We start from the raw sequence: 20901 nt of genomic DNA on the forward strand, positions 1-20901 counted from the left end.
TGTGTACAAACGCTGAAAATAGCAAAGCTTTAGGAGTAAGAAGTGGAAGTGAAATAAAGGGAAGAGAAGGGGAGGAATAACAGGCAGGTAGTAGTTACAGGTAGGTAGCCGTGTTGGTCTGAGTCGAAGCAAAATAAAAAAATTCCTTCAGTAGCACCTTAAAGACCAACTAAGTTTATATTTTGGTATGAGCTTTCATGTGCATGCACACTTCTTCAGATACCTGGTATCTGAAGAAGTGTGCATGCACACGAAAGCTCATACCAAAATATAAACTTAGTTGGTCTTTAAGGCAGGTAGTAGTTGTGCATAGACCTAACAGTGGCTCTTAATTCAAGTCAGCAGAGTGAGAGAGAGTCTTTGCTAAACATCATTGTCTGAGAGCATGGATCTTAAGGCATGGAACGATTCAATAATTTCATCTTAATGTCATCCCCATGGGGAATGTCCCCAAATAAGAACCTATTTGGGACATTTATAGCACTGTTCTGCTAGCGTGCTGGAAATTTAAGTGAAGCTTTTCTCCATTTTTTTTTGAAATGTATACAGTACTTGACCTATGGCTCAAAGCAGTTCTCAGGGCAGTGCAGAGGTACTACTTAGGGCAGAGCAGGGTTGGCACCAACTGCATTTGTCAGATTATCTCTCCTAAACACACCAATATCATCTATGTAAGAAAAAGGAGTGTCACCATTAGACTCGTAGTTTGGTCATGACTTTCAAACTAGCACAGAAACTCTGCCAGATGAAAAATAAGGACTATAGACGTGTTAAAGGAGACCTGCAGTGTGGTCAACAAAAATCTGAAAGCAGAAAAGAGCTAGTAAGAGGTGACAAAGCAGGCTGCTTAACTAGCAAATGATCACTCATGTTTTGGGAACTCCCTTGACCTGGCTATTTCCACTGGGTTTAAGTTTCATTATCAGTATCCTTTAGCTGCAAATTCAGGCTATATAATACAGTACACCGCACAACTTCTTAATATAAAATTACTGGCACTATTACAAATCTTCATAAGCACCCCATCTCTGCTTACCTGTAGCTTGGTGTGATTGATATGTTGAAGCCACCATAACCATAAAGGAAAGCAGGATGAGACCCATCTAATTTGATTCCTTTTTTGTGGACAATAAACATTGGAATCTTAGTACCATCTTTGCTGGGGTAGAAAACCTAGGACAGAGAAAAACAAATATGGTACAGTCAGTCTGCTTAGATGGATCTTAGCCACAGGCAACCATTTTAATTTACAAAGGAAAAGAATGGGAAATAGAAATAAACAACATTTTGATTGTTAGGAAGTTGAAGGACGCAAGAATTATGACATAAGACAAGCACTGCTAAATCAAACCACTGAGTCCAGCATTATGTTACTGTGTCCAAACAGATACCCTCAGCAATTTTTAAGTCACCCATTGGGGAAAAACATTGTGTGGACACTGTTCAAAAAAGTGGATACAAATCAATTAAATGAGTGAATGGAGTAGAGTTGGGGATGATAGTTTTCAAGTTATATTCCCAAGAGACGCCAAAAGCTTGCTTGAACAAGTGTTTCTCTGAAATCCAAAACAAAAGAGAACAAGGGGGGTAGGCTTCACTAGAGAACTGAGGCTCTCACTGTAAAAGGCCCTGTTCCTAGTTTGTTTATAGCAGGGGTGGGGAACCTATGACCAGATATTATTGGACTGCAACTTCCATCATTCCATACTGGTTGTGCTGTCTGGGAGTGATAGGAGTTGGAGTCCAATGACATTGGGGGGGGGGAGGGCACAGATTCCGCTCCCCTGCTTTACAGGGAACTGATACCGAGACTAGAGGCTCCCCTACTTATATTGATGAGCCATAGATCACACGTAGGAAGAGGTGCTTCCTACAGCAGGCAATATCCAGGCTATTTAGGGCTTTAAAACCAGCACCTTGAACTGCTAACTAAAATTTCCCAGCAATTAAGGAACAGAATGCAATATTCTTCTCTTTTTTTAATGCTTTATAAAAAAATACACAGAGACAGCTTTGCTGAAATAAGCCACACAGAAAACTAGGGGAGAGCTATTTTTGTAGCTAGCAGATAACTTCAAGAGGAATACGATCCCTCTCTCCCACATGATATTTAGTGAGTATATTTATCACTGTGCCCACGGTTGGTAAAATCAAACACCACTACAGTGTCTTAAATTAGCTCCTGCTCAATCACAGCTAAGGGGCGGTGGGGGGAGGCATTTCAAAAGATTGGAGTGGGGGAGGAGAATGGAAAAGGGGGGGGGAATGGAACAAGGTTTCCAAAGCATTTATTATTTAGTTACATTGCATGCAACAGGTGACGGCAAACTCTTCCAGCCCTGAAAGTAGCCTGCTTTAACAAGTCTTTCACAAGAATAAACACTTCCATAAATCAGTATCAAAGGCTTGCACAGAATAACAGGCTCCATGTATGCCTGTGACAGCAGCTATTGAATAAAACTGAGCCAGTGCTGGCCGCAGTACCAGAAAGTAGACATAGAGAATTATTATTATTATTATTTATACCCCGCCCATCTGGGGAATCAACCAACTAGTAGCCTCAAAGCAAAGCATTTTTTCACAACCATTTAATTCTCCACACAGCACATAGTTAAACTATGGAACTTGCTTCCACAGGAGGCAGGGGAGGGCCTCCAACCTGGCTGGCTCTGAAACATGATTAGGCAAAATTACGGAGGAGAAGGCTACTAGCCATGGCTACTATCATCTGCTTCCACAGTCAGAGACAGTGATGCTTCAGAGGACCAGTTGCTGGGAACCTCAGGAGGGGAGACTGCTCTTGTGCTCAAATCCTGCTTGTGGGTTTCCTCCAGGCACCTGGGTGGCCACTGTGAGAACAGGATGCTGGACTAGATGGGCCATTGACCTGATCCAGCAGGCTCTTAGATTCTTAAAACCACCTTCCATGGCGAAAAAATAGCAGATCTATCCCCTATTAAGGATGCATCTTGTTTCCATTCAGTATGGGATAATCTCAGTTTCTTTACCCTGATGCTAGAAACACCAGGGGAAAAGGGGTGTGAATTCAGCACAAGTCAATGCTTTATACCTATTCTGTAGGACTCAGGTATACTGGATACCCATTTGACCAACTGATCACGACGGACCCCCAAGGACTGATCTATTGCTTTATCCCAATGAAAGAACAGCTGACCTAATGTTGCCAGCCTTGGTGCCAAACTTCCAGGTAAATAAAGGCTTCCGTCAAGGGAGGCACAGACCTCGATATGGTCAGAAAAGCTGTTACAGAAAAGAGCAGAAGAAGGATAAATAATCAAGGTAAGTTTTTTTCACCAGCCACCTATAGGGACATGAAGCAGTGTCATGCTGGTAGAAGAAAAGTTCCAGGAGTCTTTATTTTATTTTTTAGCCCTTGTTAGTGAGCCTTGCAGTCAAGTAGCAAATGGTTGGTGGACAGAAACTCCCCAGGTGGCAGGAGAGAGGGGGGAAAGAGGTGGGGAAGAAACGGAAGAAAATATAATTAAAATTTTTTAAAAAAAAAAATCTGACAGAAATCCTGCAGCGAAGGCATAGAATAAAGCTTTTTTTATTGTTGCTTAACCAAGTAAGGAAAATAGTTTAATTCCCTCCACACAATATCAAATGTCTAAAAGGTTTGATGCAAAGCGGGTTAATCAAAAGCTTTTGAAGGCAGCCTTCTTATTACACTTCTATTCTTTTTGAGTTCTTGCAGAGCACACTGAAGATCAGTGACCATTCCTTATCCTTTTTGAAAAGGTGTCTCATTGAATGCATTACTGTACTAGAAAACCTGAGAAATTAAAGTCAGATCCCTTTCATTAAAGTAGCCCTTAATGCCAGAACACGCCATGATGCAGGCAATTATTGAAACAACAGTCGATAGCAAAGGGGAAAGTGTCAAAGGAGAACAATATAACTGACACACACAGAGGTTTTTGCAATATAAATAATGGATGTCGTTTACAACTGTGGCTTGAAATCTTGATCCCCTTCTTCCTCCCCACCCCAGTATCTTCTCACCTCTGACACTGAGCACTCTTAACAGTTTCCCAGTTGGAAGCTACAACAATTGAATGAATGTGCTAATACCTTTTAGCATCTTCAGCCCAGTAGTGTCAACCTTGGCTGCCAGTGACACTCCAAAGCCCTTATGCAGAGATAATTCCTACCCCGCTACCCAAAACATTTTACCTTATACTGTATAGTTTCAATTCCTAGTTGGGGATCAGATATACAGTAAGCAAGTCAACTTGCCAAAAAGGATACAGTGAAGGTGCAAGCCAGATGTCAATAGGCAGGGCGTTCCCCAAGTGTGCTGTCACACTAAAAGATCTATTTCATACAAGCACGGAGCAAGTTAATACGGGGCATCTGCAGGAGTGCCAGTTCCTCAGATCAAAGTGGTCGAGTGGGCATGCATGGGGTAAAGATGTAATCACAAGCAAACTGGTCTCAAGGTGTTAAGGGCTTTATATACCAGTAGTAACACCTTGAACTTGGCCCAGTAGCAGACTGGCAACCAATGCAGGTATCTGAGCAGGGGTGTTAAATGCTGACAGGGTTTCACTCCTGTTAACAATCATGCTGCAGCATTCTGCACTAACAGAAGCTTCCAGATCAAGCACATCCAGTTGTGGTTTCTGCTCTCCAATATCTTCTCCTTTAATCAGTTAGGCTTTTTTTTCTTTTTCTTTTTTTAAAAAAGGTCTCTTTAAATCACTCTTTGTTTCAAGAACCATCACACTCTATTGGTTGCTCTTTCTTGAAAAAGTGATTTTGTTGTCAGCCTATTTATTAGATTGTATAGTAGCTGCTGCCAAGAAGAACATCAGTCTATGACAATGGAGGCCACCTATGGCTTATGATCATTAATCTTAGGAGTGGGAAAGGGAAATAGGAGTTGTGTTGAGATTAATAACGGCTTTTTCCCCCTGCAGTCACCCTACTTTGTAAGTTTCATGAGAGATGCTTCAAGGACAAAGCAGTAACAACTGGCCTGAGAAAGGTGACTGACTCTGAATAACTCATAGGCACATTTCTCACAGCTCAAGTTAGTAAATTCCCCAGGTGAAACTGAAAGCAAACATCCTTGTAATAAAACTGCCCAGTGCTTTACATTATACTTAAAAAACTGCTCTGTACAAAAAAGGAAGAAGAAAAAATGGCTACAAGCAAACAACGTCAGGCTGTAAGAAATGACAGGACAACAATAAAAATGATAATTTCCACCCTTGATCAAAGCTAATTCTACCGCAAAGTAGCAAAACTCACCCCATATTTCATTTAATTTTTCATGCTGAAAGTAGAAACACTGGATGGTATTGAAAAAAGCTGTCCCATTTGCAAAAGTACTTCTGCTTGTGCCACAGAACCTCCCCTCCTTCTCTCCATTTATCCCAAATATGCTCTGGATGGTTGTGAGGACACAGAGCATCCCCCAGAACAACTGTGGGGAGAGGAAGTTCCATTGTGCAAACGGAAATCCTTGTAGGAACAGGACGATTTCACTGGATACAAACCAATGGCAACACCATGAAATCTCTACACATTTTAAACGTCTAGCTAAAACTGAATGGGAGATCATCGCAGTTACATGTAAGAGGTGTTTTTGAAAGAAATAACCTTTGAGTCCTGTAAGGTTTTATTTTATACAGTATGCATTCTACCATCTATATGAAGTCAGTGGGTTATGTCATTCTGGGATCTGAAGCGAGGTCATCAGTATGCAGGTGACACACAGCTCTTATTTCTCCTTGTCATCACAGTTAGGCAAAGCTGTGGTTTTTGCTGAATCAATGCCTGGATTTGGTTAGAGGGTGGATGAGCCAATAAACTTAAGCTGAATCCTGACAAGATGGAGGAAGTGCCCTGCCTAGTTCCGGAAAGCCCTACACACAGCCTTCCCCAACCTGAGGTTTTGGACTACAATTCCCATCAGCCTAAGAGAGAAGGCAGATTCCTTAATTACAACACGGTGTCATTGTTTTACATTTTTTTGTGAACCACATAGAGAACGTAGTTAATGGGTGGTCTATAGATGCCTACCCATAAATTGAAGGCATTCTTAAGACATTCAATAAACTGTTAATGCACAGTATGATATAAGCATAAATAGAACTCTTTCAAGTGCAGGACTATATGAACTATGCAGGGAACTGACATATATAAACACTTTGTAAGCAGCTGGGACAAATGATTGAAACTTGAGTTGCTCTGCTAAACAAAGGCTGTTACTTTCCAATTAAGATCTAATTTCAAAACCCAAAAAGCTTTTAATTTACTTTAACAGGCATAAATAACCCTTCTGAGCATATCACCTTTCTTTATTAAAGAAGCACTGTTATGCTAGATTCTAACGCTAATTTAATACTGTTTGTTGGACTGGCATAAGACTACTGAACTCAGTTCAAAGAAGCCCATCTATAATTTATCTTCTCTTAAAGAAAGATCTCTAATGGGATTTGCAACATAATACATTACTTCTCCCATCCAGAATGGAACCACACACCTTAACCCCAACCAAGACAAAGACCTTTTTTTTGACCAAATTATTATTGAGGACCTCATTTCTGCACTGCTCAGAGGTGTAGCTGTCCCAAGATGGCTCTTTCTGCCTCTCAAACTAGGGAAGAAGGTTATCTTTCCCTGGCTCCACATTGGATGGATTTTGATAATGTGTGTTAGTTTAAATGTAACATCCAAGTTGTGAAAAACCAATTCAAAAGAAACCCCTAACAACATACTACATTAAATCACTCAGACACACCATGTTCCTCTGAAATTGAGAACCAAGATGATATTCTAGCTATATTTATACCGATAAGTTTTTGGCACTGGTTTCGGAACAGTCTGGATTTACCCTCCTTCAATTCGCATGGAATAAAGTGAACTCACAGTGATGCTGCTCTAGTTTTCAACTACTGAATTCTAATTCTAATTCCAAGTATAAACTACTAATCATGTGCATAATACTCAATGACATTATAACTCTAGCATCATTTTTCCAAGAGTTCTTTTCTGGCTCAGATTTTAATCCATGCTGGTGTGCATCTCACTCTACCCTTCTCATTCCTGAATGTTGTCATGTCAGAATCCCAGGGACCTGGGAGCCTTACATACAATTTCCAGGGTTCCTTTGAAGGCATCTTGTGCTCAAGATGCAGTTAAACCTTTGGATTTGGCTTGCAGGGGAAGTGGAGCAGGAAGGGATTCTAATTCTGAACTGAGGTATATACACCCTCAGAGTTGATCCTCAGAGTAAGCAACAAGGCTTTCATTCCATCTTATATAAAAAGACATTACATGGCAGGAATTGAAAATATACTCCAAAACATCTGGAGGGTATCACAACTCCCATTAGCCTCAGCGGGCATAGTCAATTGTCAGGGATTATGGGAGTTGTAGCCCAAAATATATGGAGAGCACCACATGGGTTATCCTATGCCTAGAGAAATATTCCTAATTACCCAGATGCCCATCAGCAAGTGTTTAGAATGTTCTGCCACTTTCATAAAACATTTTGAACCGCCAAACAAAATAAATTGAGATCCACTTGCTAACATAAGAGTAGTTCTTCTCTATCTTGGGAATATGTGAAATAATGTGTTGATTGTTAACTCACAAAGGCAAGATCAATCTGTATTCCTAGATCAATGTTTGTGTTAGCTGCAAAGCTACAATTGAAAAGGATAAAAGTTTTACCCATGTTCCATTTCAGAAATGATACTGGAGGGGAAGAAAAGACAAATAGACTTTATCCTTCCCATGAGTATAGATGAACTCAATTACGTACAGTAAAACTCAAAATACATCTTTATTCAGAGTACTTTAAAGATTGGAAAAGCTCTCATTTAAATTGCCATTAAAAGGCTTTTCCTGCGCAGTAAGCAATTTGTAGAGCAATAGGATCAATGGGTATGGATTGAGGCAGATCTACTTCCATTCAGGACGGTCTTTTAACAAGCGGCATCTGAAGGTTTGGAATGAAGCCTCAGATTGCAACGTCGTCATCCATCAGTCAAGATCTCCACTACTCATTGGAAACAAGTTTGTTCCAGCTGTGTATGTTGCTAGAAATACTACCCATACTATCACGACATATTGCATGCAGGTATGCAGTCCAATGTTACCTGTTCACTAAAAGTGTTCTGACATCACATCTGCAATGCAGGATAAGCAGATTCATACTTTTAAAGCAGCAACAATAAGAGAAGGTGCACATGCTGATATTATTTGTATCCTCCATTTTATCTGGCCTCATGTTCAACAACAATTCATGAAGAGACCAGTCCTTCCTTACTTTCAATTTGGGCTGCAAACCTCCAGGTTTTTTTTTTACTGGTATTTGTTTTAAAACAATGGTCTTATTTGTACATAAGGGCAAGGAATGGTCCAAAACAAACCCACGGTTTGCTGCTCAATTGCATCCCTCTCTCCTTCCTGTGCTGCACTGGGAAGAAGCAAACCAGTAAGCTTCTTTTGCATTATGTGCAGACAAGTGTTTATGCTTTGCTATTCTCCAAACAAACCGTGAATGGAAGCCAAAGTTTATTGTTTGCTTTATTGCTTGTGGTTTGAAGGAAACAAACCGCAAATGCCATTTGCTAAACCAGCACTCTGGTTCCTTTCCTACTGGCCTGGCAGTTGGCACAGGGAGGAGAGGGGCAGCACCAAGGAGCAGCATGCACCAGTCAACTGCATGCTTAGAGTAAACCATCCATTTATGACTTACCATGGTTTATGGCTTACTGTTATGTGTGAAACAGTTCACTGGCACAGGCTTGGAAGTCGTAGCACTGCTTGAAGAAATATGAATAGGAAAACTACGTTCACAGGTCTTGTCTATGATCACGGGTCTTCCCCAGAAAAAGGAACAGGCAACAGCAAGAAAAGAGTAGGCTAAGAAGCACTTAGATGCCAGAATTGGGGAAGAAGGGGGGGGGGGAAACACCAATAAATTTTCTTCTAGAGAAAACTTATTTCTTGTTCCTGTGCTAGCAAAACACTCAGCATACACAAAGAGGCAAAGCCTTCTGTATTTTTCACCAAGGCCAACAAAAGAAGATAACATCCCAACTGTTCCCAAATGGATGGAAGTAGCACTACCCTGAAAGTACTCAATCTTTTTTTTTTTGGCACACATTTTCAGCATTGCTGAAAAGCATGGCTTCCTCTAGTGACTTGCATTATTTTAGATTGCCCTCAGTTTCACTCGCCCCCCTCAGTGATGTCATCACATAGCTAAATCTAATTGGCTGCACAGCATTATTAGAGTGCATAATCTCCAGTGGATAGGATCATCCATAGGTCCAATTAAGGCTGATTGGTGCAGCAGCAACAGCTGGGGGGAAATTCTCTGAAGAAGTAGCTGAACTGGAGATATGATAGGCCAAACAGGATTGAGAGGGGGGGGGGAAGAGCTGAATTTTGGCAGAGAAAAACATTTCTCACCGTCACAATTAATTTCTACTTGAAAACTAGCGTATTTGGCAGAGCTCCAGACAGCACGCCTGAGCATACAGGGTGGCATCCTAAACTTGCATTCATAATAACTATTAATAGAATTTGAGCCATGTCTGATCAGTAGAGCAACTGCTTTGCATGCAGAAGGTGAAGGTTCAAACACTAGCACTCTCCAGGTAGGACAGGGGAAGAATCATGTCTGAAATCTTTGTGAGCCATTTGCAGTCAATGTAGACAATGTAGGAGACATACATCAGTATAAGGCAGCTTCCTATGTAAAACCAGACCACTTGTTTGAGTTGAGTTAAGTTGGCTACAAAAAAAATTAGTACCTGCCTATTACTTAAGGCTATAGGTAACTATTTCACTCTAAAAAGGTACAGTTGAAACACCAACAGAAAGCAATTTAATAATAATAACAATAATACTTTTATTATTTGTATTCCGTTCATCTGACTGGGTTGCCCCAGCCACTCTGGGCAGCTCACAACAGAATATTAACTTCCTAAAGAACAGAGCAAGGCACAGCCACAGCCCTTCTGAAATACGAATATTTTCAGTCATCTTAAGGATGATGCTCATTAGCAAGATTGCAGAGCCACTGAACATGCCAATTTTGAATTCCAGTGGACCACTTATTTGAAAAGATACTAGGAAAAAGAATCCTCAATATATTCTCCCTTAAAAATTGTGATCTGAATCTCTTATTTCCCCCCCATAAGGTCAATCAGGAACTTGGTTAGCACATTAATGAAAAAAAAAGATTTTCACTTTTTAAAAAGTTTGCACATTTAATACTCACAAAGTGTCATGCTAGTAAGGATAGCATGATCCAAGAATGGTGTGGGAAGATAATTGTGAAGAAATTTCTCTTACAAACTCTGCCAATTAAATTCAGTTCTGACTCATCCTCAACCTTGTCAAGATTACCACATCAGTACCTGATACAGGAAATTCTGTGTAAGGGGCGAAGATTATTTTAATCTCGTTTCTACTCCTGAATAAACAAATATTCCAGTCTACATTGTTAAATGTAGTAAGAAAGGAGCTATACTAAGTTCACTATATAACCCAGACATATTCGGAGGATTTTGCATAGGCATCTGGTTTACCACTGTGAGAACAGAATGCTAGATCAGATGGGCCTTTGGTCTGATCTAGCAGGTCTCTGATATTCTTATATTTTCACAATATGGCCCTTAATCTATGCTATTCCTTAGAACAGACTGTTATCCTTAACCACCCATGCAACTTTCCTTTAAATAGAAGTTCACAACTGCCCAGACAATTTTGGAGCCTATCATTTTGTATCTGTTTAACTGGCATTAAGAGCAATTGAACTGGTCTCAACCACACCGTTTTAGTACCTGTAATCTTGGCCTGCCAAAATAAATGTACTGAATTCTGAACTGGAACAGCTGGAGGTGTAATCTATGATGAAATATCACTCTGGGGCATAAATATGATGAGCACAGGGCTCATCACAAGGACCGAAAATGCATAGCTTTTACCTAAAGGAAAATATGAATGATTTACAATACCAAACAGGAAAGCTCAATTAAACAGAACTGTGCAAACTTGTCTCTGTCCCTACATAGACCTAGGGACGAAAACAGTGTTAATAATTGGGTAGGGGACTAGTATTCGAAGGCCTGGCTGGCTTGTCTCTTTAAGCCACATTTAAGCTTAACAGTAGTTAAAAGGAGAACATGGTGTGGCTTAGTACTACAGCTGAACTCAGGTTCATGGTTTGTTTCTCAAAAAACAATACAACCCCCCCCCCCAAAAAAACAACAACAACTGGCGATGCACACAAAATCTTCTGCAAAACACTTTGCAGGACCCAAAGATCAGAATAGCCCCTTGCAAAGCGAGGCCAAATCATCAGCCAACTCGGATCTTGCAAAGCGATTTCTAATCTATGGGGCATTACAAGACCCAAATATCAGTTCATTGTTGGTGCTTTGAATGCTGGTTGGATTTGTGACATAAAGTGATTGATAGGTGGGCAGACACACCCAACAGTCGAATCTGGTTTACTGGGGATGCTCCACCGTTTGTATCTAGTTCCCCACCCCTGCCACAGCAGGTGAAGCCAAACAGTTGTCTCAGTTGCTCTCTTCTACCCAGATGAAAGAACAAAAACATCAACAACAAACCAACCAACCAACCACCCAGCCACAAAATCCAATCATATTTGAGAAGAATTTGTTCAAATTATACATTTGTGTTTAATCTACTCTCAGTGCTTTATGGAAAAGTGATGCCAATTCTGTACACTCATACACATATTCAAAGATTTTCTGAGTGTTCAAATAACAAACATCAACATAAAACAGAATCACAGTACATCTTTTAATCTTCACTAATATATGCCATGCTAGCAATGATGGACTTAATTGTGCTTATCATAAATACTAAGTCTCAATAATACTGTGTGTTCTAGCAACATGAGTATATTGTTAGTCCTATTAGAGATACCTAGCTTAATGTACTGAAAACAGCCTAGCCATAAAAATGTTGACATTGCACAGCAGTGATGCCTTTAAAGCTTCAGTCAAAAGGATAGAACTATTGGTTCCTTTAAAAAAAACCAATCTCAAAGAACTGATGTTGAATTCTTCAAACGTTTGCGTAGTTTTAACATTGGAACTTGAGGCAAGTGCAGAAATGATTTTAGATTCTACAAACATTTTCACCTAAAATTCCCATTACCTTTTCCTCCCACTGAAACACTTTAATTACACGGCTATTTGAATTCAATTACTGTCATCTCACTGAATGTAAGAACACTGTATACTTATTAATGTTACACACCCATGTCCTTTTTGCAAGAACACAAGATGGGTCACAAAAGTGCATGTACACAGTGTGCTTGTATTAAGCAACCATGGTGGCATCTTTGATAATCTCTCTTGCCCATCGGTCTGCAGTGGAATCATAAGATGGGTGTCTGCAGTCTCTCAGTCCCTGACCTAGTCCAGCACCCCATTTTCACAGTACCCAACCAGGTGCTTCCAGACAAGCACACAAATAGACAGGGAGGCAATGCCCTCTCTCCACGGTCTCCTTTCCCCCTCCAGCAAGGAGCAGTCAATGGCGTGTGGCATCATGAAGGTTCTTTTCAGCCATCGTGGCTGAGAGCCACTGACAAGTGGAACTTGCAAGAAAATGTTGCTATAGATTCTCATTCTAACAATGAGTTAGGAGTTAGGGAAACTCCTAGAGCAGATTTAGGGGTATCACAGCAAGAGTGAGGAAGTTACACTGCACCACTTAAAAGTTGCTGCACCAGCATAACTGTTCAGTTGGCTACTGCCTTGCGTCAGGAAGGGAACAGAAGGAAGGAGCAGTCCAAGCTGCTGGGGAAGGTAGAAAGGGAAAGGAGACTCAGGGTCTCTCTGGCACTGGCACTGTAGAAATTCCAAGAAAATGCTTCAAATTTAGGACCTGTTCTCAAGGAGTCTCACCAGATTCCCTTTTAAGTCACTATAATTGGCCAGGGACACTTGAGATTAAACTCTTAGGACAGTAAAGCATGACTCATAGTAAACACCAGCTAGTTATTAACACCACAGAATCACAAAGAATTGAATTTAGGGTGTCTGTCCAGGTGGCACATTAATTTTCACAGGGTACTGTCACCATCAGCATGAGATCAAAATGTCCTGTCAATTAATGGGCTCCATCCTGTAACTATACTTGCCAGGGAGCAAAATCGACCAAAAGGTAAATTCAAATCAATTGTAACCAACAGCAACTCTTGTCAGCCTTTTACAGCAGTTGATTAGAATCTGTAAGAAATGATCACTGCTTCTCTTTACTCACCTGCACTGTTTGGTAAGCTGAAGGATCAAATCCTTTCACTGTGACCTCTCGGAAAACTCTTGGCTCCAGTTCTTCTTTGGTCAGATCACAGTGGTAGATAATACCTGAAAATGTGATTCAAGTTGGTCACTTACAGTTGGTCATTCAGTGTCTCTTCAAGGAACAGAATTCAAAAGTGTCTGTAGCTATTATTGGAATACTCAAGTCTGTGTGTGTGTGGAGCTTTGAAAATACAAATGAATAATCATTTATCAAGGCCTAACTTTTTAGCTGATGCAAAGTCTTTCCCCGTGGATCTAGTTGATGAATTCTGCTAGAATTCTTGCATTTCAAAAAATAGCTCAATTTTTCCTTTCTTTCTTTATAATTAAATGGTAGTTGAAACACTCGTCTCCCCTCTAGAAAGCCCCAAAGCGTTCTGGCTTTTGCATAAGATGCACTTAGGAATCAACACTTTGTATCCTCACCATCAAGTAATATCACCTTTAATCTTCCTTGGCCTCCTATAATGAAAGGCTTTGAAATGGGATGATATGTTTTTAATGACATACCCTGCAAAAAGTGAGTAGAGCACACCTTTGAAATTGCCTGATATGCCATTAAATGTACACTCAGTTGTGACCTTTCATCTTGCTGTAGAATTCTCAGATGACTGATCTTTCCCTGCTCAGCCCTCCAAAGTAAGTCAACATTTTCCTATTTCCTACAACAAAGTGAGGCATTTGCTATGGTTTAATGTGGCCTGTGAACACAGCTGGTATCTACTCTTTGTGTTTAATTGCCTGAGCAGTGATATGTCACATAGCAAATAAGCTGCCTTTTTATTTTGTTCTTAACACAAAACTGGGCAGAGTGTATTGTGCTACAAGTATGACAGAATTGCTCATCAAAATTGTGTCTGACACACAGTCTTTCAGCTCCGATTCAGCAGGCTTTTCAATTGCCAAAGTTTAACAGTAAGTTCAAAGCAATGCCCAGGGATCCAGCAAAGACACAGATTGTTATGGGTCAAAAATGCCTTGCTACATTCTTGCATGGCAAATGTAATCCTGGGCTCCTATTCTTCCTTTTTCAGTGATTTCTAAACTTGCTGTAGATGGACATTTCTCCTAGAAATAAATTCTATTTGCTCACAAGGCTCTCTCAGTCGAATGTACTTAATACTCGTCTGCATAAAGCAAGCTTTGCATGAAGAAAGAATGATAAAAAATACTCTTTTAAAGTAAGGCCAATTTTGTAATTGCTTTCCTTATTAATGGCCCTCCCTTAAATCACAAACAAATGAAGAGTAAACTAACCATTTCAACAAGGGCATTCTACCATTTACAATGGGTAGAGTGTTGGACTGTGGTCTGGGAGACCAGGGTTCGAATCCCCACTCAGCCATGAAGCTCACTGGGTGGCTTTGGGCCAGTCACCATCTCTTAGTCTAAGCCAGGCACCCCCAAACTGCGGCCCTACAGATGTTTTGGCCTACAACTCGCATGATCCCTAGCTAACAGGATCAATGGTCAGGGGAGATGGGAATTGTAGTCCAAAACATCTGGAGGGCCGAAGTTTGGGGGTGCCTGGTCTAAGCTACCTCACAGGATTGTTGTGAGGATGAAATGGGGAGGAAGAGAATCATGTACACTACCTTGAGATCCTTGGAATATAAAGGTGGTAAATAAAAATAAATAAATGAACTTAGATTCTTAACCCACATTTTCTGAGGGGCCCGAGGAGTGTATCCCTGCAAGCAATAAGCCAACCACCCCAGACCTACTTCATCTAGCTTCTCTAGTCTGTAGCTTTGCAAACTGCCCTGGAAACATGATGGGTGGGTGGCATAAAATAATACTTCCATTCTCATACAACTGGAGTTTCCCCTTAGCAGAGCTGAGCTTAATAGGTCAACAGCAGAGGTTTTGGGCACGGACGTCAGTGATGGGCATTCCTGCTTAGAACATGTTGCGTCACTCTGCATTTGTCCTCTTTTTTATTGTATGCTGGGCTTGTATAGCCATCTGCCCAGTTGAGGAGGGAAGGGTCACAGGCAGTGGGAAACAAGAGAACAACTAACTTAGGACATTACTAGGTGCAGCATACTCAATGGCTGTTTCAGTTTCAATCTTGGAGAGGAAAGAATGGGAGTGCTGAGAGTTGGGAGGGATAGACAGTCAACAATGAATTACTATGTGCAATCAGTGGTGTTGTTAGAGTCCTAGATCACCTGTCCACCTCCCTCTGCACCTTTCCGCCTTTAACATCACAATATAACACACTTTTTACTTTCTTTATAGGGTGTTCTGCAAGGTATGATCCCAGAGTAGACCCCAACCACTTTCTCCCAAGCGAATGTGGCCCTAGACCCTGAAATGGGTGCCCACCTTTGTCCAGAAGACCATAATTAAGGAAAACTGGATTTCAACTAATATCTTGTTGCTAATACAGTTCCTTTCTTGCACTTACATTTCTCACTGCTGCAGTGATTTTCACACAGCCTCATTTGTGTGTTGCTGTAATTTTGATTTTACAATGCTTTCTTAACTCTGAGGATTTTGCTAGCTTCTGTCTGGCTTTCCGGGGGTGAGGGAGGGCTCAGTATCAAGGGGTGCTAAGGAACAAGAGCTCTTCACAGTTAAGAGCTGCTGGTAGTCAGCATCTTGCAAGACACCAGGCTGGAACCAGAATATCAGAGCCCCGGCTCTGGAAACATTCAAGGCAGTTTTACTAACGTAAAATTAAAATGTTCAACAATACGACATTGGCAGCACAAGCCATCATTCTACAAAACAACAGAAGACACTGTAACACTTCTGCAAGTGTTGAAACACACGGCTACAAGAAGTGCCAAGCAGAAACTGAGTGCAAGAAAGAAGATGATGCTATTAAACGTTGCTGGCACAACTGCAGTCAGCTAAGAGCAGCTTCCTGACTTCTTTCCTCTCTTTTCCTTCCCACCCCCTATCTGAAGGAGACCAGAAATGGAACCACAACTTGAGGCTATCAACAGGAAACAAATTTGTTGTCCAACCAATTTAGGAGAATGAAGAAGAATGCAATTTTCAAGCCTGTCTGCTCAGAACCCCTCGGCACAAGAACAAAGTCCATGCATTGATCCTACTACTGGGCTTTGAAAACACAAAGTAGGGCTTCTTGCTAAAAAGCCATGGTCCTTTAAAAACTATGCTGATAAAGCCACACGAGAACAGACTGCATGCTGGACTAGATGGGTCACCGGGGCTTTTCTTTTGTCGACATCTTCCAGCTTATTAATGTGGCCACTGCCACAATTGTTTACAAAAGCCTAGTGCAAGGTATTATGGCTACCTATGAAGTGAATACTGGAGAAAGAGCCCCTTTATCCATTTATGTAGCATCTTTTGTATAGGCAGTAGTTTCACAATAACTGCCCTATCATTCCCAGAGCAGTTTGGAGACAGCCGCTTAATTCTTTACAAACGGACAACCATTTATATAGTGAGCAGTGTGGTGTTGTACAACCTTATCTGAAATGTACTACTGTACTTCGAGCTGCTCGTCTGAATGGTGGGAAACTGCTTGTTTAAATTGTTCTAGGTCAGGCATCCCCAAACTGCGGCCCTCCAGATGTTTTGGACTACAATTCCCATCATGCCTGACCACTGGTCCTGTTAGCTAGGGATCATGGGAGTTGTAGGCCAAAACATCTGGAGGGCCGCAGTTTGGGGATGCCTGTTCTATGTGCACACACGAAGGTCCCCCTGCATATAGAAAGTATAACAGCAGGAGGAAATATTGAACCCTTCTCAATGGCATGCTATGTGCAGAGAGGCTTGTTATTTTTTAGCTGGGGAGCCATTTGAACTTGGAATATCCCACCCACAGGAAGAAACAGCATTGTCTAAAAATCAAAACTTCATCTTATTATTTGACTGACTTTATAAACAAGCCATACCACTCTGTCCAATGACCACATCACTTCCTTACATCAAAATACCTCCTTCTTCACAAAATGTAAATAAGCAGGTTTTAGAATAGGTTAAGGTCCCTCACTACCTTTTGCTTTTCTCTAAATTGAAAACTAATATGGTAACCTAATTACAGGATTTAAAAAGAAGCATTAACAAATCACCATGAATAAAGCTTTTCAGAAAGCTATGAAAAATAAAGATTACACAAGGCACTAATTGGCAAACTATTTATGAAGATGGTAACTGGCCCCCAATAAACACCGAGCACAAATCATTGGTGGTTTAGACTTTATAGACAGTCATCCTTGATGCAACACTCAAGAGGCACACAAACTGTTTCCATTGTCATCATTCTATTGTCAAAATTGTTATTTTACAAAAGCCAGATTTCCATATGGTCACATAAGAATCTTACAGTTGAATATGAGATTGATTTAATCTGCACAATAGATTGAATGCAAGCACCATTTAAAGTACAGGTACTTTCAATGTATTATTCAGTCTTAGTAAAAAGCAGGGTTATTTGCCACACAGACATGATTCAATTCTGCAAGATCTTTAGGTATTGCAAACACTCCAACACAGTGACAACCTGCTGCCATGCTCCACCAAGCATGTGAAACAAGTTGTTTCAAAATAAGAGACTTGTGAAATAGGTTCTTGCAACAAGAATTTCCCTATACTTGACTAACATTTGTGTATGGGAAGCGTCATGTGTGAAGCTGCCCAGAATGTAATGCAAAGGCAAAACAGACTTACCAGGTGATAAGAAGGAAGTAAACTGATAAAATATTTCACTGTCTTTCTTTTGGCCACTATATCCCACAATGCTGCCAACGTCCAATGGGAATGTCTTGAGATGAGCTCCAGTTGTAAGGTCATGAAGCTGCAGGACGTTCTTCACATCATGGAGGTAACACAAGACTAGGAAGTTGGATCTGACACAAGCTGCCCATTCTGTCCACAGGAAGGGAAAGGGTCCATTTCAGAATAAGCAGTAAATATCACCATAACAGAACACACTTTGTTTAAAAATGCACAACAGTTATATAGATTTCCTTAGCTCTTAAATCCAAGGGCCAAACAACACTTTAAACCTCGTACACAGCATACAGCAAGATCATCAACCCTAATCTGATTACAGACATGGAGGACCCAGCTGAACAGTATCACAATGCAGGGGGAGGGGTTTAACCGCACCCAAGCCATGATTCCCCAGCCCCCCCCCAAAAGCCCTGCACATTTCTGAGGCTTAGGTCGCACCCACACCTTGCATTTTAAACACTCTGATGATTCAATCCAAAGAATCCTGGGGACGGTAGGAATTGTTAAGGGTGCTGGGAATTGTAGCTCTGTTGGGGGTGAACTAGTTCCCAGAATTCTTCTGGGGCGAGCTATGACAGTTGAAGTAGTATAAATGTGCTCTAATGTAGGGTCTGGCTGTGACTTTAGAGCAAAGGTTCCAGCAGGTGCCAAAGCTTTGCAGCCACACTGGGGAGGGGGTGTAGCTGAAGAAGGAAGGAATAAGCTTCCCCTCCTTGCGCATCATGATCCTGATAACTGTGGGGGGGGGGCATGCCTGTATTTAAGAAGAAAAAGAGAAAGCTGTCTACTGTGCATTAAGTGTAGCATGTAGCTTGGCCCTAAGCAAAAACACAAGTTCAATTAGATTCTGAAAGCTTTCCAGACCTGTAAATGTAGTTGTTTTACGTAAGCAAGAACATGAAACGTTGGCTTGCAAGCCAGCATATGGCAGACTGTATGTATGTATTCTACATTGTTATTAATGAAACTTTCAGATAACCCATCTGGTTCCGGCAAAGTTAACAACTTATGGGAATACTCAGCATGTGGAAAGAGCTTGCATCTGTTCTCTCATAAAACAACTGAAGCAAAGATGCATTGTGATCTGCATTACTGATATCACAGAAGGATTACATAACACATACCTAGCACTCTTGGTGCACCCCTTACTTATGGCAGAGAGTGAAGGAGTGCAAGGTAAGTCAAAATATTTTCCCCACAACCCTTAACCACAACTGGCCTCTTACATCAATAGGGATTTACCCTAACCAGGGTTCACTCTTAAAGGGGATGTATTGACATTAAGCAATGTTAACGCCAGTGCGCTTCACATAGCTAACCATGGCTATGGATGGTGAGGGCACCACGTCTGTCGGACAGGAAGCACACACTGTCACGGCCCAAATCTGATCCCTTCAGAATTTGGTAGCGTTAGTTCTCCAGTGAACTTTAACAACTTTAATTCTTTTAAAATTTATATACTATCCACTCAACATCAAGACTCTGTAGGCCGCTAAATCAGATTATTAATTTAAGAATGTTAGATTGAAGGGAGACAGACAGAGACCACCGAAAAACATAATCACATCTTATTTACTGAAAGACTGCTACTGCTGAAGCAAGTTATCCCATTTTCTTTTCAACCAATTCCATAAATAACTTATCATACAAAACATTTTGCAGCAATTTCTGGCTTAGTTCAACTAGTGTTCTTTGCCCACCAGACCAACCAAAAGAAAAAGAAAAAAGAATTACAAAACAAAAACACAGGCTGTTTTATAGTGACAAAATGGGGGAAAGGAAAGGAAATAATTGCTTCTTTTTATAGTACTGTAAGCTATAAACACAGGACATCACTGCAGCGGCTGTGCCCATATCTCTCCTTCCTTACAGCAGGAGAACCTGCCTAAAGGCAATTTTATTTATCGCAGGGAGACACACAAGTAACTAAGTTGGCTTGGCACAGGATGCAGTACAAGAACAAGGGGTGGTCTGAATTCAGGGGCTCTTCATTTTTACAGAGTTCCAGCGGTATTAGCAGTAGCCATGATCATGGGCATGGAAAATCCTGAATGGCAAGTGGAAGGATACAGATACACCAGCCAAAAATATGTGCTTTAATCTCTAGCCACGAATTGTATTGATAAAAGCAACTCGCAAATAAAAATTACGCTGCAGAACAAGATAACACTGCCTATTCAGAGAACGTTGCAGGCAGAGCCTTCTCTAACAGCTTCTGTTAGTATTAAGGTGCTTTGATAAAAAGCAAGGTTGAAAAATATCTGAAAATAATGCCAATCATCTTTAAAAAAAAGGAAAGAGCTCTCTAAAAGGAACAAATATTCTGACCTTCATGAATTTTAGATACCCTGGAGCTGCCTTTCAAAATCTATGGTCCCCCCCCCCCCACTTCTCAATTCACAGAATTGCATTCTAAATTTATCTCAACTCTGTGTGAAACCTCTCCTTATAACCCAACTCTTGTTTTGTGCTTTGGGGTAGGAAAAAAATAACGAGTCAGCTGAAAGAGAAAACTGGCATATGTTTTTGCCATTTCTACACTTTCATCATTGAGAGTAGTTTTTGCCCAAACATTATGCTGTTTAGCAGCAGTAGCTACTACAAAGCATAACAACAGTGTATTGTTATCTAAGCAATGCTTTTTTGGCGGGAAAGGAGGATTTAGGAGGTAATACTTCTGTGTATTACCTCCTAAATGGAGGCAGTGAGAGATTTTACTTTCTTGGGCTCCTTGATCACTGCAGATGGTGACAGCAGTCACGAAATTAAAAGACGCCTGCTTCTTGGGAGAAAAGCAATGACAAACCTAGACAGCATCTTAAAAAGCAGAGACATCACTTTGCCGACA

General features: G+C 40.9%; 1 protein-coding gene across 1 annotated transcript in view; it reads right to left on the reverse strand.

Moving 5' to 3' along the window:
- Positions 1 to 20901, reverse strand: part of PREP (prolyl endopeptidase) — a 60585-nt gene that overhangs the window by 9803 nt on the left and 29881 nt on the right. Inside the window, exons 9-11 of the mRNA XM_035109312.3 lie at positions 17988 to 18185; positions 13294 to 13397; positions 1037 to 1173 (exon numbers count right to left, since the gene is read on the reverse strand). Coding sequence (XP_034965203.1) covers positions 1037 to 1173; positions 13294 to 13397; positions 17988 to 18185 — 439 coding nt within the window. The remainder of the gene's footprint in view (positions 1 to 1036; positions 1174 to 13293; positions 13398 to 17987; positions 18186 to 20901) is intronic.

Source organism: Zootoca vivipara, chromosome 3 (genome assembly GCF_965207765.1).
Source record: "Zootoca vivipara chromosome 3, rZooViv2.hap1.1, whole genome shotgun sequence".
NCBI lineage: Eukaryota > Metazoa > Chordata > Lepidosauria > Squamata > Lacertidae > Zootoca > Zootoca vivipara.